Raw genomic sequence first — 19,549 nt, 5'->3', positions numbered from 1 at the left:
CAGCCCTCCCCCACCCGGGCGGCGGCGCGGCGGCAGGGCCGGGCCTGGGGACCGGGCCGCGAGCCGAGGCCGGGCCGGAGGCGCCCGCCAGGTACACGAGGGCGAGGCCTCCCTTCTGGCACGGGCCGGAGCCGGCTCCGGGGTGGGGCTGGCCTGGGACCCGGGGCCGAATTTCCTGGGTTCCGCGGTAGGGTGGGGGATGGGGCTGGGTTTTTTTTTGTTTGTTTGTTTTTTTGTTTTTCCTTCGGGTGCATGGGGGCTGTGCGCCCAGGGCGGGGATAGAGAAGAGAATGGGGAAGACGGTGGGCCGGCGTCTCGCTCGTCTGTCTGGTGGGCTTGAACCGAGGGTCCCTGTGCTCGCTTTTTAGATGGTGACCTCCTCTTGGGGCGGGTGAGGCTGAGCGTAACAGCCGGCTGTGGCCCCGCTCGCCTGGGTGTGGCTCTTGCCCCCTCCCCCACCTGCTGCAGCTGTCGGGTCCTTATAGACTAAATGAGCACCAGCGGTGTCCGGTGGCGGAGGAGACGCGGGTGGGAGAGTGGGGTGTGTCCGCCGCCCGGCGGGTCGTGGTTCCGCTTCTGCGGGCGGCGCTGGCGTCTCTGCCCCCGGGGCGGGCGGGCTGCTCTCCCCCCCCCCCCTTCCCCGGCTCGGGCGGGGGCGCGCTGCTCCTCCCTCTTGCTCTGGTGGGGGGAATTAACACTCGGCGGTAGGTTGGGCTCCTTGACACAGATCCGCCATGACAAAGAGGGAGAATCGGGGACTTGGGCGGAGCCAAGGAGGGGTGGTTGCGGATAGCGCGGACGGAAGGATTTGCACTTTAAAGTCAAGGTCTGCCAGTGTTCGTTTCACCTCACTCGACGTCTTACGTCGGTTAAGGGTTAAATGGGTGCGGCTAGTCTTCTCCGCAGTACAGAGGCGAGGCCTTGGAGTACTAGTTACTGTGTGAGAAGCCCGATCCACTTCCCCCTGTACCAGAGGGGTTGGGGAGAGAAACCTTTGTACTGGTTTTTGATAATTTTTCGTTAGAAGCAGCATTAACCCAAGAGCGTTCTTGAGATCCTAGGGGGAAAATTAGTAATTTTGAGGGGTGTGGGGGGTATGTAATCATAAATTTTAAATAGTTTCGCTTTGACACGTTATCCCTTGAACCCAAGCTAGGTGGTTACTTGTTCACCTTGTTCCGATTTGGCTTTAAAAGAGAAGTATTGTGGGATTTTCCTGAGAAGGTGAAGGATCTGATACCGGGTGTCAATTCTTCTAGTGACAGTGGCTTTTCTGTTCACCTTTTAATAGTGCACTTCAGGCTCTATATTTACCACTTGCTGTGGGATCAGGGTATGGTTTAGCATCTTTCTGTGCTGTTTTAGCACCTTTCAAAAGGATATCTTTAAGGAAAAGTATAACGGGTAAGTTAAAAAAGGTCTAGGGAACTTGAAGATGAGAGAGAATTAGGTGGGAAGTTATGGTAAGGGCAGCTTGAGTGGTCATAAAACCAGTTAAATTTTGACGACTGGAAATAATGCAATAACTCTCTGCATTTAAACTAGAGCAGTGACATAAGAAACACCAATCACACTAGAAGCACTTAATAAATACATCTTAGTGCTCACATGAAGGTAAGAGTCAGGACTCATCGATGTGTTTTTAAAGCATGTATGTGTATAACAAGGTGCAGGTAGATGAGGTGTCAGGGTCTGTTAGATGGCAAAGGCGAGGTTGTTTGTTTTGTATTCAGAATGCCTTAAATCAAGCAGTTTGGCCCGTTCTTCCAGAAAACTATCATGCCAAGATCAGCTGTCAAGTGTTGCAGAGATCACTGGGTTTGGGGTGGGAGTAATACCAATAAAATGTAAACTTAAATGCTTCTGACTATAACAGTAGGTATTATTAAAATGAACAGACACGAATTACATTAAGCTGACTTGAATCATGGTTCTGGAAAAATGGTAGAGGTTGTAACGTTCTTCATTGGCACTGCTTTCACTAAAGAAAAACTGCTGACTTTTGGATTACTTAGGATATTGGAAATTGGAATTGAGATTTTGGCCAAGTAAGGTAAGGGATGGATTTTAAGGTAGCCTTTTGATCAAATGTGCTTTGACTTTATGTGAAATTAGAATCTTCTGAGCAGAGATGATGTAATGCAATTTTAGTTTTGCTACATTTATGTTAATGGCTTTAAATTTGCCCCCTGAAGGCTGAGGGCATTCTCCCTTCTCCTTCCCTTTTTTTTTTTTTCTTCTTCCTATTGTCATCCTTTTGTAGGGCTGCATTAAATTCCTCACGTGAAGACTCTTCCACAGGCAATTAGGTTTGAGGTGTTAATCTAACATTTACAAAAGGTATAATACTTAGTCTTTATTTTCATGGAAAAAAATATCTGAATGTTACTTTTTTTCCCTGCAGAACATCCAGTCATGGATAAAAATGAGCTGGTGCAGAAGGCCAAGCTGGCCGAGCAGGCTGAGCGATATGATGACATGGCAGCCTGCATGAAGTCTGTAACTGAACAAGGAGCTGAATTATCCAATGAGGAGAGGAATCTTCTCTCAGTTGCTTATAAAAATGTTGTAGGAGCCCGTAGGTCATCTTGGAGGGTCGTCTCAAGTATTGAGCAAAAGACGGAAGGTGCTGAGAAAAAACAGCAGATGGCTCGAGAATACAGAGAGAAAATTGAGACCGAGCTCAGAGATATCTGCAATGATGTACTGGTGAGAATCAAACATTCAGTCTAGCTTCACTATGATATAGGATTCCTATAATGAATATCAGGTGTTGGTCTCAACTTTTTCTTTCTTTGGTTTTTCTTTTCCTTTATAAAATTGAGCGTTCTCAATTTGGAAGTCTTCAGGGTGTCATTACTAAAAGGTTATTAAAACAGTTGTAGTTAAGCTTGTGTAAATTAAATGGAATACTGATTATCAGTCACTTCAGGTAGACTAAAAAAGACTGGTAGTATATTTTATACTAATTGAAAAGATAAAAGTATTTCTGTTGTGGTCAGGGTGTTTGTAGTAGTTCTAGAACTCATTTTCTTAAGTGTACATCTGTGGATACAGGAATTTTGCATATCTTGTTTTATGTATGAGAGATGTAATAGAAGACTCATTACAGACTTAATACCCTTCCTTGGTTTAGCCAGTATAATGTAATGAATTAGCTATGCCAAAAATTATGGCTTCAGAGTTGCTTTTTGCCTCTTCTTGCATTTAAGTGTTAGTGGTCAACTTTGACAACTAGAGTAAAAAATCATGAATAACTCAAACCTGATTTTTTCAGGTTCAGTCAAGAAGTCGTTTTAGAATTCAGTACCTATTGTTTTGAAGCGCTGCTTCTCTAAGAAGCTTAAAAGAATAGAACATAGCAATATTCCTTTACACACAAGTCTTTAATTACTAGTAGAATAGCTTTACATCCTAAATTATGAATATTTTCCTGAAATGGTACTTTCTTCATGCTGTCTTTTATTTTTTTTTTTAATTTTTTTTTTTTAAACATTTATTTATTATTGAGAGACAGAAAAAGAGCATGAGGATGGAGGAGGGGTGGCGGGCCCAGAGAGGAGACACAGAATCCGAAATAGGCTCTAGGCTCTGAGCTGTCAGCACAGAGCCCCATGCGGGGCTCGAACCCACAAACTGCAAGATCATGACCTGAGCCAACGTCGGATGCTTGACCGACTGAGCCACACAGGTGCCCCAGTGCTGTCTTAAAGAACAATATTTTTTATCTTAGTTAACATGGGCTCACAAAATTTTCTCATGTATTATCTTTCTTCGGTGCTTTTTTGTTTTTTATTTAAAATCTTTACATTGGTAGGTGTCATTTATTTTTAAGATGGGAAAGGAATTCCATGTTTTTATTGAGGCTAAATAACATGTTTACCTTGTGGTTTGCTAAGGTAATAAGAATATTTAAAATACAAAAATATGTTTTTCTGTAATAAAAAATGTGTTGGATGTTTTCCCCCCTTACTCTCTTTACTGACTAGTACCTGCATACATGATACTGAATTTTGTAGCTCTGGTGGTTTCCCCCCAATTATTATACCTGATAGATTAGTTAATTTTTATTTTGGTTTCAGAGAGTTTGTTGGCTTAGGAATCTTAGGAGTAAAAGAGGATGTAGTAACATTTTACTTTTTACTAACAAGCTTCTTTGCTATTTCAGGTAGGTATTTGCATGTTTTCCCCATACAAGGTCTAAAAGCTCCTGTCATTGTGAGGATTTTCCTAGGAAAAGACTAGCAGTTTTAATTTTGTTTTCCTTTTGTTTCCTTACCAAGAAAAATACTGCAAAGGATCAGTGGATGAGAATAACTAGATTAATCTGTAAATACCTTCTGTTTGTCGATTATTAATGGGGCTTGGTATTGGTGACTACCCATGTTATCCTTCAGAATAGTACTGGCCTCTCACCAAGCCTGAGTGAAATTTCCACCTTGAGCATATAGATAAATCAAAGTTTTATTCCTTCACTATACAAAAGCTAAACAAAGTTTTGCTTCCAGCCTTGGTCTTTTGGTGATCTAAAAGTAGATCTTTCAGCTCTGCTTTGTTAGTGGTCTTTGCGTGGTTCATGCTTCCTAACATATAGTATGTACTCAAGTATTTGCTAAGTAAATGAACAAAAAGCCTTCTTTTGGAAAAGAGGGTAGTAGAACTAGGTCAGCAGCACTGCTAATTTTCCAAGGCCTTTTCTGTTTCATCTTGGGAAAATTCAGTATTTACAGATACTGTGGTTCTTTACAAGTAGGCCTATCATCTTTTTTCAAACAGGTCATGTTGGCTCTGGAAATAGCTTACATAAAATTCCTTTTTCCCCTTCAAATAAAATGGAAGAATAAAATACGGAAGAACTGCCATTTCTCGTAGAGAAAAAAATTTTTGATGTACTTGATGATTAGTGAAAGGTTGTTTTAATTATATTTTAAGGTCTCACATGGTAAAAAGTAATCATAATTTTTATTCTAGCTTTTTCTGAACTTTGATTTTGTTTTTGTTTTTGTTTTTGTTTTCATTTGAGAAAAATAAGCAGGTAATCCCTTTTCAGAATTTAATGTTTTTGTTGCGGTTGCATCAGTGATGAACCAGACTTCATTGTTCTGTCAAGCACCTATATGATACTGGCTAAGATCTTTTCTCATAAAAAGGAGCTAAGTTTTTCTAAAGAGCTTTTTAGTTGTTATAAAATGGTGACTTCCATTCTGGTTATGTGCATTTATCAAGTGTTTGTTTAATTTATACCATTTACTAAACAAAGAGTAGCCTTGTCACTTTGTGCAAGAATTGTAGAACATTACTGTGGAAAATGGTCACAGGCATATTCTTGACAGCATGGAGTTCTCTTTATGCTAGAGAACTTGGGGTTATTCCTTGTGTTGTTAATTTGAAGTTTGCAATATGTGAACTAATGCAGTCTGCCTTTTCCTGCCAGATCTTAGACCAAAAGCTCTCTTGGTAGTCAGGCAGGGACCTAACACTAGTGATCTCTAATACCTCCTCTGCATAAACCCACAAGAAGCTAAAAATTGGACAGTTTTGTCTTGAACATGAAATGACAAAATGAGGAAATATATACTAGAAAACCCAGTTCAAGTTCAAAGAAGAATGTAGTGGTGTAAAAAGAATGCCAGGTTTTGAGTCAGACCAACCTAAAACAAAATTTTTTTTTTTTTTTGTTTATTCATTTTTGAGAAACAGAGAGAGACAGAGTGTGAGCAGGGGAGGGGCAGAGAGAGAGGGAGACACGGAATCAGAAGCAGGCTCCAGGCTCGGAGCTGTCAGCACAGAACCCAACACAGGGCTCAAACTCACGAACCACAAGATCATGACCTGAGCTGAAGTTGGACGCTTAACCGACTGAGCCACTCAGGCTCCCGGTTGAGTCAGACCAACTTTTAACCATCTAATAGTTGCAAGGCCTGAGGAAATCATGCGGTCCCTCTGAGAAAATGGAGTTCAGTTACAATAATGTCTACCCTGTAAGATTGTGATGGAGAATGAAATCAGGAGTCTCTTAACTCAAGAGTCTAGGAATGGGATTTAAATCCAAGAAGCCTTAAAAACTGTATTTTTGTGGGGCAGAGGGTCCATACTGACCAGTAAATTTTCCGAAGTTGTATTAAAAAATTTGAAAGCCACAGGAGTAAGACAACAGCTTATAGGAGGTGAAGCAGTAAAATCTTGAATCTAGCATTTGTAACAGTTGGCAACATTAGGAGAGTAACAGTAATAGTTAACTCAGTTAATTTGACTGAAATCAATTTTATTAAGTTTTTCTACATTTTTATTTGCCCAGGGCACTTTTAAGGTGTGGTTGCTGGGCATTGGTTTTTATCTCCAGGCTACAGAACTGCTATTAAGCAGCTAAGAAACCAGGTAGCTTTGGGGGCTTTCCTGGTCTGAATATCTTAATATGTGCCTTGGGCTTTGAAAACCGCTGTATGCAATTGTAGGCTGAAAATCACTACGCAGCTCATTTATTGGAATAAGTGCTTCTCAAAAGAATTCTATAGTTATACTCCTCTTTACCACTTAATATATTTACATGTTTTTGTCAAAAGGCTTTTGGTATGTTTCAAAATACAAAGACCTTCTGTGGCATAGTAGATACTTACAGTCTCTTCTAGAGAGGAATCCATTGGACAGAGTCTTTTTGATAATACAATATTTTTTTTTTCAACGTTTATTTATTTTTGGGACAGAGAGAGACAGAGCATGAACGGGGGAGGGGCAGAGAGAGAGAGAGGGAGACACAGAATCGGAAGCAGGCTCCAGGCTCTGAGCCATCAGCCCACATCCTGACGCGGGGCTCGAACTCCCGGACTGCGAGATCGTGACCTGGCTGAAGTCGGACGCTTAACCGACTGCACCACCCAGGCACCCCATAATACAATATTTTTTGAAGAGTTAATCATGATAAGCAGTAAGTATTGCACCTGGTAAGGTGTTTTATACAGTTGGGAAGTCTGAGGTGTATGATAGGGAAATGAAAGAAAATAAAAGAAGGAGAATAGAAAGGCAGGTGTTTGCTGTCTGGTGGGAAGGGGAAGAATAATCAACAACTTAAGAGCACCAGGCTACCTATCCTTTTCCAGTATAGCAGTACTTCAGTAAGAATGGAGTATGTTCAGGGCACCTGGGTGGCTCAGTCCGTTAAACATCTGACTCTTGATTTCAGGCTCAGGTCATGATCTCAGGGTTTGTGGGATCAGGCTTTGCACTGCTTAAGATTCTCTCGAGCTCTCTCTCCCTGCTCCTCCCGACTCACTTGCATGTGAGTGCTCTTTCTCTCCTTCTCCCCCTCTCTCAAATAAACTTAAAAAAGAATGGGGTGCTTTCTACCTGTTCTAGTAAGAGACATGGAGATGTTTAGTTTTAGTCATAAGATGAGCCGTGAAGATTATTATTATTAGTGTGTTAAAAGCAAACTGAGGAAATGATTAAAGGACTTAGTTGGGATTAGAGTGAAAAACACCTGAGTTAAAATCCCAAAAGTAAAGGAAGGACAGGCATACTTCTAAAATAATGATACAACTCTTAGAATCTACCGAAGAGAAAGGAAGAAATTGTTTGCAGCCCCAGCAGAGGCATTTTGAATTAGGTGGAAAATAAGCTACTTTAGAGTTATTTATAATAGCTTACCAAGAATAATTTTGCTTTTCTTTTTTTTTTTTTTAATTTTTTTTTTCCACGTTTATTTATTTTTGGGACAGAGAGAGACAGAGCATGAACGGGGGAGGGGCAGAGAGAGAGGGAGACACAGAATCGGAAACAGGCTCCAGGCTCTGGGCTGATGGCTCAGAGCCTGACGCGGGGCTCGAACTCCCGGACCGCGAGATCGTGACCTGGCTGAAGTTGGATGCTTAACCGACTGTGCCACCCAGGCGCCCCATTGCTTTTCATTTTTTAAGAACACTCAGCTTTTTTGTTAAAGAAATCCTACTGGTGATACCTCAGTAGTGGTACAATAGAGGCATCCTAATTAGTTGGTTAATTGAAAAGTAGTCTGTGCAATCATACTTGTTTTAAACCTTTGTTTTAAATGAAAATGTAGATGTTTGTATGTGTTCTGTTGTCTGTTTTTAATGTGAGACCAAGACTGTTTTTTTAAGTTTTTATTTATTTATTTTGGGAGAGACAGTGTGAGTGCAGGGAGGGGTAGAGAGAGGGAGAGAGAAAATCCTAAGTAGGCTCCACACTGTGAGAACTGTGAGATCATGACCTGAGCCGAAGCCTAGAGTTGGACACTTAACCAACTGAGCCACCCAGGTGCTCCCCATAACCTTTTCAGATACTTTGCTAACTACTCCTACAGATGAATCCTTTATAAATACATTTTGGGTTTGCATAGTAGAGTGAGAACATAAATGTTTGATAAGCAGTCAGTACAGAATCCTAGAAATGTGTAATTGTTTCTAATCTTTCAGTTGTTGAACCCAGGTGATTTTTCTGTGTGTGACTCTCCTTTAAAAACTAGTTGTTCCAAAGCACTCAATTTAGTTTTCATAGTAACCTACCTTTTCACACTCGTATTTCCTAATATTTAGGTAGCATAACATTTTAAGTAATTAATAGCCAGTTTAGCGTGGTTTGGAAACAAATATTGGATTGTTCATTGGATATCTTAAACAGATACCAGTAACTGCCGGCACAAGCTGAGGGGGATTCCAGAGAATATCTGAAAAACCTACTATCCTCAGGCATTTAGTCCAAGTCATGGTCATTGCCCTGTTTGCTTAGCTAGGAGTGAAGAATGTAGTATAATTTAGGTTGTCAATTAAGTGAAATTTGGTTAATCCAGCACATTACGGTTTTGTACAAGAGTTGTTGCATTCAGGATCATTCTATCAGAACATTGGGTGGAGAGAACATCGGTTCCTTTAAAATGCTTTTTCAGTAATATTGCAAGAGATGAGACTGGGAGAGATGGGTACCGGTTAGATCATACTACACTACTATACCTACTGTATATACACCTAGTATAGTGCTGTAAACCTAAGGAATGGGTGACTTCAAAGGACAGGAAAAAATTTCAGCAAAGAGAATGACACCAGGGGCATATGGTTGGTACAGTCGGTTAAGCATCTGACTCTTGATCTGGCTCAGGTCATCATCTCAAGAAGTTTGTGAGGTTGAGCCCTGCATCAGGCTATGTGCTGATGGTGTGAAGCCTGCTTGGGATTCTGTCTCCTTCTCTCTGCACCTCCCCCCCTTCACCCCCCTTGTTCTCTCTCTCAAAAAATTTTTAAAAATGACACCAAATTTTGCCTCTTAGAAGGTGGGTTGGTAGGCGAAAAAGAAAATCAGAGCTTTTATAATGTGGCAGATTTTTTGAAGATTTGATCTTTGACTGTCTGGTTCTTTTCTTTGGACTCATTTTTCTCCTTTTACTAATACCAGAATAGATTATCACTGCCTTCCATTTTATAGTTAATCATTATTTATACATCTATCTTGTTTTTATAATTGAGGCTCTAACCTATGAAAGACTTTTTTACCCCGTGAATATAGTATCTACGTTCTATATAGATACTCTTTCTATATTTTCTATATATCTATAGTGGTTTGGGCACATAAAGGGAGCCCAGTATATGAAATAGTTTGGCCTTTATAATATTGAATTAAATGTTATTGGGCTATTGAGATTAATTTGACTATGTATTTTTGATCCCAAAAGTAGGCAGTCTTTGGTGCATTCACATTGAAGAATGTGTCTATGTATGAAAAAAAATTTTTTTAAGTTTAAATTATAGATGTTCAGATGTCAACCATGTTTTAGAAAACTAACTGTAATCCACTGAAATTATAATAGGTATTAGAGTATTGTTTTTCCTAGAAATTCAGAGATCCCTATTGTGATTTCATCCTCATTCTTGCGGCTCTTTATTATGATGGTTTTACATTGAGAGTAAACACTGCTCTTTAGGAGATTTAGGATTGCTATCAGTTTCAATATGTCAAAAGCTAGAGTTCATCTTTCTTTTGAAATTACCTGTCCTTTTGTCTACCTAATTTTAGCAGTTCTGTGCTGCATACAGCTCTTATATATCTGTAAAACACTGGTTTCCTTATCTCTGACTGCTCTTTGTCAAAATCCCATACACAAAGCCTTTGGGTCTAGTTTGGTCTTAACCACTCACTGTTCCTGTTACAAACCATTGCTAATTCCCATCTTTATGGCCTGATGATTTCTGCTTCATTATGATTTAGAATTTACTTTTATCCTGTTCTTTTTTTTTTTTTTCCAACTAAAGAGGATTGGCTCCATTCCTTCATTCTCCTTGAAAACAGGATAGACCATTGATGTTTATGGTATTTAATTAGATACTAAGTTTACCAATATTTTTTAGGTGGCACAGATTTGAACTGGCTTGGGAGGAATGGTGTGCTTAGCCACTGTGTCTCAGCAGTTCCCAGTGTATTTGGTACATTGCTGTGCAACAGGTCATTCTTCATTTGTTCTCTCTGAATGAAAATGTGGTACCAGTTGTCATTTGTGGTCGATTTAGTTTTGCATTTTTTAGTAAGATACAATGTGTAACATAAGTACATCTTGTCAGAATTCACTAGTTACTTTCTAGTGGCTTGCCTATTTGTTTATAGCTACAGTTGGATCTTGGGGCAACAAAGCATGAATTTATAGCTAGCTGATTAATTTATTAGCATGGTCCTGTGGTATGCACATGCACGTTTGTTTACATTGAGATAGATAACTAAAAGATTTCAGCATAGAAACTTTTGTCAGTTGCTTTTGACAGAATTTGTTGTGAGCATTCTTTCCTTCTCCCCTAAATGAAAATATGCTTACAGTGGGGTTAGCCATAGGCAGGATGGCAAGGTGAGAATGTAAGGACAGTCAAATGTTAGTATGTAGAGTTAAGTAGACCAAAAGAAGACGGTTGACCTCCTGTATGCCTGTTCTTTTTGTTTTGTTTTGTTTTTAATCTAAGAAAGACCCTGTTGCATTTAATTTGTAAGGAGTGCCCAATTTTTGTTATATTGGGATTTCATTTATTTGAATTGTTTAATGAGAAGTTAAAAACGCTTTTCAGGGGAGGTTAATTGCCTTCTTGAAAATAGCTTTTGGGATCTAGGAGTTTTTTTTTTTTAATTAGCAGTATTACTAAGGAACCCAAACCAGTCTGAACTGAGGGTTTCTCATCTTAATTGATTAATTACAAATGCTTTTTTGAAAAAAACCTTTTTTTACTTTTTTTTGCTTCTTAACACATATAATAAACACCATTCCCAGAGTTTAGAAGGACATAGACCTACTTGGACCGCATTTAACAGAGGGACATTTAATGAAAATCCTACCCCAAATGCATTACTTTTAAAATGTGATTCTGTGGAATTGACAGTTGAGGGCAGCATTATGTATAGGCAGGCTGGAGTATACTTAGAACAAGTAAGTTCTCAATTCAGTGATTTGAATTGTACTGCTGTGTTTGGAAGAGGTTTGGAAATATGACATCCCAAAGTGATCAAGTGCTTTGTTACGAATAATGACTTTTCCTTCCAGTTCCCCCTTTGGTTGTTTTCATCTGATAGAGGGGATTATCATCAGAGTGTTAATTTAATTGGATCACAAGAATAAGACTTGAAGAATAATCTTGTGTAATTTTTCTAAAAATAAAGGAAAGCGTATACAACCTTTAAAGGGTGATAGAATCTAACAGGCTATGCAGACTTTTTTTTGTGTGTTTTTTTTTTTTTTTTTTTTTTAATGATTTTGGGCAAGTTATTACATTCCTGTGACTATTTCTTTTTTTTTTTTAATTTTTTTTTTCAACGTTTTTATTTATTTTTGGGACAGAGACAGAGCATGAACGGGGGAGGGGCAGAGAGAGAGGGAGACACAGAATTGGAAACAGGCTCCAGGCTCTGAGCCATCAGCCCAGAGCCTGACACGGGGCTCGAACTCACGGACCGCGAGATCGTGACCTGGCTGAAGTCGGACGCCCAACCGACTGCGCCACCCAGGCGCCCCTCCTGTGACTATTTCTACATCTTCAAAATGGGAATGATGATAGTATCTACCTTTAGGATGTTAAGTCCTTTGCTCTTAAAAAATCTTGACAACTTAGGAAAATAGACACAAATAATATGAGAGAGGGGAAGTACTTCATGTTGTTTGAATATGAAAGAACTGGTCTTCACCTTTTTTAAAAAACAACTAATAAAATACAGTCCTAGGGAGTTTATACATACTATAAATCTGTGTATGTGCAAATTAAACACTGTCAAATTAGGTGTTTTAAACAAAAAGTGTTTTGTGATGGAAATATTGAGAAATGGGGCCTTGATTGGTGACCGCCCAGGTCAAGGTTGACACCAGGTAGCAGGGGAGAAGAAGGAAAGCCCCCCCCCAAGCATAGCAGGACAGTTTTACTAGTTACCACTTAATGGGCTATAAATTCTTTTTGGTACTTTCCACCATTTACTTTTAATCATTAGGAGCTACATTTTGAATATGAGGTAAAACATTGATTATCCTAAGATTATTTTGCTGGTATTAAGGATCCAAAGGCAGACAGTTCTCTGAATCTGATTTAACTTAGCATTTTTTCATACCACTTATTGTGAGTCTTTTCACCCAGTTAATATTTCAAAACATACATGCAAACTGTTTTAGAACACCAGGCTTTCTATCACTTAAGTTTTCTGCAAATTATCTGTTGATTCATTTGGAGGGAAAAAATCAGGGAGCAACTGTTGTAGCTTTCGACAGGAATTAGAATGAAGTTTCAGGCTGGCTTTGAATTCCTTAAACACCAGGGATAATATATCTTGGTTTTCTCAAATTCAGTTGTTGATTTTCTAGAAGTTAAATGGTGAAGATTTGGCATGTATTTATTAATGGAAAATGTATTCAGTTAAGTGATTGGTCAGAATCCTCTGTGATCTCCATCCTTGAAGTGAAGCAGCTCTTGTTTTTTTCATACCATATGACCTTATTCATAGGCCAACATTGCATAGAAAAGTGGATTTAAGTAGAAATGTCTGCAAATTAGTTCTTGACACCACCTGATTAGTTAGCAGTTTTGGTGGGGCACTTAACTAATTGGTTGGAAGCAACTAATGGAAATTGCAGTTGAGAGAAAAGACGCCATTCCAGCCACAAGGGGGAGTAAGAGACTAATTTCCAAATCGATGGGCCCCTATTGCAACAAAACAATCTTGCTTTCTTTTTAAAATTTTAGATCTAGGAATGATAAAAGGCTCATTTGCTCTGCAAAATAAAGTGAAAGTTTTGGGAAGACTCTCCGCAAGCGAATTGTGCAAGACTAGAAATTTGAACTTACACAGTGTGCTGTAAGATTGGAGTTAAATTTCCTATTGAAGATGTTATTAAAAATGACTTTTGCAGGGTGTTATGAGGCTTGTAATTAAATAATAAAATAAATTGTAAGTTGAACTTTAGAATCATTGGATTTTAGGCTTGGAGGAGCATCCAGCCTAGCTTTTTTTATTTTCGCAGATTAGAAACTGAAGTTCAGAGGTAAGGTTACACCATAAGCATTAATATTTTTTGTCTTTCTCTCTCTCTCTCTCTCTCTTTTTTTTTTTTTTTTTTTTTTTGAGGGAGAGCGAGAGAGAGATAGCATGAGTGGGAGGTGGGGGGAGAGAGGGAGAAAGAATCCCAAGCAGGCTCTGTGCCATTAGCATGGAACCCACGAAGCCATGAAATCATGACTTGAGCTGAAACCAAGAGTAAACCGACTGAGCCACCCAGGCTCCCAATATTTTTTGTCTTATCATTGTATATCACCTTAGTTGTCGATTGAGACATGATGTTTACTCTGTCATAAATGTATGAATTTTTAAGAGGGATTGGGGATTGTCAGAATAATGGAAAAATTACCACTGTGCTTTGTTTCGTTAAAAACAATGACTTCAGTTTTAGACTGTATTTTAGGGCTCTGTACTTAGCTGCAAATAATGAGAATCACATTTGGAGTCCTTTGTGCCTCAATTTCCTGCCCTTTTCCCTTTTAACCACTGGCATTTTTCATTCATGATTTATATGAAAACAGAAAATTTGTATCTTAATGTCTTCATTTGTTTTCGTGGAAGAGGGCCATGGTAGTACAATTTGCAACAGAGGAGTGGGTCTTTCCCATTCACATATTTGGTGAAGTCAAGTCAAAGGAGGCTTACTCCACGTATATTTTCAAATTGCAGTCCATAAGTATCTTATTAAAAGTTCTTTTGCTTTGATATTCTGGGGCTATTTTACTAGTTGCAAATGCCATTTTATGTATAGTTATCAAGGGAAATTAAATTTAGCTCTGTTGGGATACTCAAAGAAAAAGTGGGACCCTTTCCCACCCTTTATATTTTTATTTACAAATGCATCATCACTTGTTTCTTGCTGTTTCTCTCCTAAATAGAAATTTTACCAACCCAATAATAAAATTTGAAAAACATAATTGAGTAAAAGAACTGTATGTGGATGGAGAGCAAACTCACTGGTTTTGTCATGTTCTAGAAATAGTCACTATTAAAAAGAATTTTTCCTTTAAAACTTACTTTTATGTAATAATTACAGTATTAAATAGCTAAAAGAGAAAATGATCTTATCTACATATGGTAGTTAAATTGTCTTTCTGACCAGTTATCTTATTTTTTAACTTCAATTTTGAAATAATTTCAAACCTGGAGGAAAAAAATGGAAAACAAGTATGATATATTTCCCATATATCCTTTACCTGATTTCCCCATATGTTAACATGTCCTATGACCACAGTATCATTATCAAAATCAGTATTTTATGAAATAACTGATGAAAGAAACTACATAACCTATAGAATTTATTCACAAATAGTACCACTATAACCTTCTAATTATTTTCCAGAATTTAATCCAGGATCATACTTTGCATTTTATTGTCATGTCTTCTTACTCTCGTTTTTGGTTTGTTTTTTGTTTTTTGTTTTTTGGGTTTTTTTTTGCAGGGGTGGGGGATGAGGGGGCAGGCAGAGGGAGAGAGAGAATCTTAACTAGGCTCCACTCCCACCAAGGATTATCTCAACCCATCTCAAAAGCTAGAGATTGTGGCCTGAGCCAAAATCAAGAGTCAGATGCTTAATCAACTGAGCCACCCAGGTGCCCCTTCTTACTCTCCTTTAATCTGGATCAGTTTTTCACTCTTTCCCTTTCAGGATTTTGCCACTTTTTTTAAGACTACTGTTCCTGTTATTTTGTTGACTGTCCCTCAGTTTGGATTTGTCTAGTGAGTTCTTATTATGCAGATTGTGCATTTTAGAGAAGAATTCCTGGAAGTGATAGTCCCCTCCGGAGATAACATGATGTTGTCCTTTACTTAACCAATTATAGTTACATAGGGCATTAATTTAAACAGCACCAAGGACTTCTAGAAACACCCTATGATACAAGAGTATCAAGCAGTAGAATTTTTTTTAAGATAGATGCCCCATAATGTGATTGTTTTGTCAGAGGTTATGAACTGAATGTATTTTGCTGAAGTACTTTCTAAATGGGTTATGTCAATTTTCTCATGAATGGATTACTCTTTGAAAGGGGGAAGATATCTCAGTTCTGCAACTTGTAATTTTCCTTTGAACTAGATTGTTTATTAGTTGGCTTTATGTATTGGCAAGTCTATATCACAGCAATGTAATTTAAGTGCGTAGTGGCCATTCTTTAATGCTGAAATAAATATATAAACATTTTATAATGGGTTCTTGTTCATTTTTTAGAGTTTATTCTAAGGACCCATAGTCTATAAATTGACTCTCATTTAAGATAGGAAATAGTGACCTTGAATTTAAAGAAAATCTAAGGAAATCTAAGGAATAGTCGTGGTGTGGGAAGTATTCAGTATTCAGTACTCAGCATTAGAGAAGTTTTCCTGGGATAAAATTGGAAGGGAGAGGTTTTGAAATTAATGCTGCGGTGAAACACAGGAAGACCCTATCTCTGGTGGATTTTTGTCTCTTAGCCTACTTCAGGGTTATTACATACAAACTTGGAGCTTATCCAGAGGTTCTGGAAGCATATTAGGTTATATATGTATCTAGCCTGGCCCTTGGCTGCTGAATATAGTTGACCCTTGAACAATGTGGGGGTTGGGGCATGGACTCCCCACACAGTTGAAAATTGTACAATTGTTGACTGTACCCAAAAACTTCTTACCAGTACTGTAAACAGTCTGTTAACACATTTTTATGTTATATGTGTTGTACACTATATTAAAATTAGAGAAAAAAATGTTATTAAGGAAATCATGGAAAATAAATGTACAGTACTATGAAAAATCCACTTAATAGGGCCCACATGCTTCAAATCTATGTTATTGAAGAATCAACTGTATATGTGCTTCCAGCACCCAAACGCTTGTCATTTTTGAGGAGTTTCTTAGGTCTTTAGAGAAACAGAACGTTTCTTTGTAGAATAATCATTATCTGACCTACAGTAGCAAGCTTAAGAATTTGTCCTGTTTTGTCTTAACTAGAGGTTTGGTAAGATGATGAACTCTTGAGAGTCTTCAGGTTGCTGAGCTATGATTATTTCCTCCTTGACTCTCTTTTAAGATTATTCTAAGTTTCTTCTGTTATATTAAAATGAAGTTATTGAAATTACACATATGTAATAATTCAGCCTGAGGATTTAATACTTAAGGGCCTAATATGTACAAAATATGTGTTTTTAAAGAGCCTGTAAGCAGGTTAAGAATATGGAGGTATGTGTGAAGTTAAAGGTACAAAATCCTAATTTTATTTTAAATTATTGCTCTGGATAATAATTTAGATGTTCTAGAACATAGGATATGAAGTAAAAAATAAATGAATGAATGAAAACCTGATTTTATCCTACCTCCTCAGAGGTAATCTCTATTAGTCCTAGTCCTTTTTGTATCCTTCTGAGAATTTATGGTGCCCATGTAAACACTTGTGTCCTTAAAGCTTAAAGAAGACACATGAGTAGGATCATATACAAACTATTCTGGGGGCGCCTCGCTGGCCCTGTTTACTAGAGCACATGACTCTTGATCTCGGGGTTGTAAGTTCAATCCCCACGTTGGGTGTAGAGATTACTTAAAAATAAAATCTTAAAAAAAAAAAAAAACAACCAAAAAAAGCCCTAAAGTATTCTGTAAATTGTGCACACGCAGGCCTACACACACCTAGACTTTGGTGTTTGTCTTAGGCTTCATTCTATATTGACACATGCCTCTTTTTTTTTTTTTAATGGTTTGTAGTGTTATATGGGTGTAATAAAAAAAAGCTAAGATATTTCCTTTAATTAAAAGCTCTTCACTAAACACTAGAAGTACAGAAAATGTAGGCCTAAGCAGAATAGTTTTGAGAATTAGCTTTAGGGAGAACATAGGATTAGAGCTAGATACTGAAAGACAGATGGTATTTAGCACAGATTACTTTATTATTTATTTACTTATTATTTTTAAATGTTTTATTTACTTTTGAAAGAGAAGAGCAGGTGAGGGGCAAAGAGGGAGACAGAGGATCCAAAGCAGGCTCTGCTGGTAGCAGAGACCCTAATGTGGGGGTCGAACTTAAGAACCTGAGAGCTGAGCGATCATGACCTGAGCCAAAGTCGGATGCTTAACCAACTGAGCCACCAGGCGCCCCTGTTATTTATTTTTTTTTTAAGGTTTATTTTGAGAGAGAGTGAGCAAGGGAGGGGCAGAGGGAGAGCGAGAAACCCAAGCAGGCTCCGTACTGACAATGGGGCTCACTCTCACCAACCATGAAATCATGACCTGAGCTGAAACCAAGAGTTGGAATCTTAACTGACTGAGCCACCCACGTGCCCCAGCACAGATTACTTTAAATCAATAGTTCTTAAAAGTGATCTGTGGATTGTTTTTAGAGGGGCTCCATGACGTCACAACTATGTTCATGATAATACTAAGTCACCATTGACTCTTCACTCTGGTCATTAGCACTTATGCAAAAACGGTGGTGGCTGAAACTGCTGGTTCCAATACTAATAAAGGTAGTAGTATCATATTGTGTTAGTAATTTATATAATCCTTACCATCACACATCCACTTTTTAGGAGGGGGGAAAGACCCGCTTAACTTAATGTCCTTGAACCTGTAAAATCATTAACAGCCTTTGTGTAGACATCTTTTTAGTATTCTTTGAGGCATAATGGGAAGTATAGCAGTTATTTCCAGAAGTTTTTGTGATTATTTGAATTGTGAGCTGAATTAGCTGCCTCCTCATTTCCACCCACAGAGCACTCTTTACTTCAAAAGAATGACAGACAGGCAGGCTATGGTTTTTCAAACTTGGGTATTTGGCAGACATCATCTTGAAAATGAAGAAAGTGAGCTTGTCAGTAAGGAAAACAATTGGTATTTGTGACCAATGATACAGTTTAAGCTTTGAAGCACAAACGAGAATTTTGGAAAACTTCTATCCACTTCCATGATCTTGACAGTTTTTCAAATTTTTTAAAATGTTTATTTTTGAGAGACAGCACAAGCGGGGGAGGAACAGAGAGAGAGGGAGACACAGAATCAGAAGCAGGCTCCAGGCCCCGAGCTGTCAGCACAGAAGCCTGACACAGGGCTCAAACTCACGATCCGCCAGATCATGACCTGAGCTGAAGTTGGACACTTAACCGACCGAGCCACCCCGGCGCCCCCCCCCCCCCCGTTTTTTTTAATGAGTATGAAGAGATCTCAAGACCAAAAATCTTGAAGCCATAAATACAGGGCATTTATTGTCACTACTTAGTTTTTTCCTACAAAGTGTATCTGTTTAGAGAGAAATAATAAGTACCATGGTTGGGAGGAATAAGTTAGCATTTTTTAAACATGAGGAAATTAGATCACATAAGAGGGGAGTCTGGACTTAATAAGGTGGATTTCTGGGAGAGTGGTGGATTGGTTGCTTAAGGTATTTAAGTTACTATCTATAGTGCAAATATTTCCTATGGTAATTTGTTTACTTGATTAGTTTAAACAGTACTTGAAAGAATAGTTGGTTGGAGAACTGTTGGTTCAGATTAAATTGTTTTATCTTCCAAAGGGTAACCTTGTGTACTAAATGCTTTCCATGTATTAATTCATTTAATCCTCAACAATCTTGTGTGTTACATCTACTAATAATAATCTCCCTTTTACAGATGAGAAACCTTGAGATTTCAGGGAGATTTCAGAACTTTGTCAAGGTGATGCAGCTAGTAAGCGGTGAACTGGGATTTGAATTTAGGCAGTTGGCAGTCTATTTCCATAGATTATGGCTTTACAAATCTGCTGTAAGAAGAATAAAGAAAAATGTTACTTTCCTTTGATAGGACCATCCTGTGTTTTAAAATTAAAGCTTTTTGCACACTATTTCAACCTCTTAATAGTTACACGAATTTTAGATTCCTGAATTCAAAGGAAAGTATTAAAAACAAGATTACAAGAGCACTAAAGCAGATTTTTGAATGTTGGGATCCTCCTACCTTATATCAGAATAGAGTGCCTGCTCTGTCAGGAATGGAGATTGCCGCTTTCCTATTTATACTCTCATTTAGACCTCATAGCAGCCTTTGAAGTAGATTT

General features: G+C 38.4%; 1 protein-coding gene across 1 annotated transcript in view; it reads left to right on the top strand.

The window, feature by feature from the left end:
• The first annotated feature begins 2,404 nt into the window (after window positions 1–2,404).
• Window positions 2,405–19,549, top strand: part of YWHAZ (tyrosine 3-monooxygenase/tryptophan 5-monooxygenase activation protein zeta) — a 30,573-nt gene continuing 13,428 nt past the window's right edge. The window contains exon 1 of the mRNA XM_040494132.1: window positions 2,405–2,709. Coding sequence (XP_040350066.1) covers window positions 2,416–2,709 — 294 coding nt within the window. The 5' untranslated portion in view covers window positions 2,405–2,415. The remainder of the gene's footprint in view (window positions 2,710–19,549) is intronic.

The sequence above is a fragment of the Herpailurus yagouaroundi genome, unplaced genomic scaffold, assembly GCF_014898765.1.
Source record: "Herpailurus yagouaroundi ecotype Mexico unplaced genomic scaffold, PumYag 186, whole genome shotgun sequence".
Classification (NCBI taxonomy): Eukaryota; Metazoa; Chordata; class Mammalia; order Carnivora; family Felidae; genus Herpailurus; species Herpailurus yagouaroundi.
This window is presented reverse-complemented; position numbering and strand designations above follow the sequence as displayed.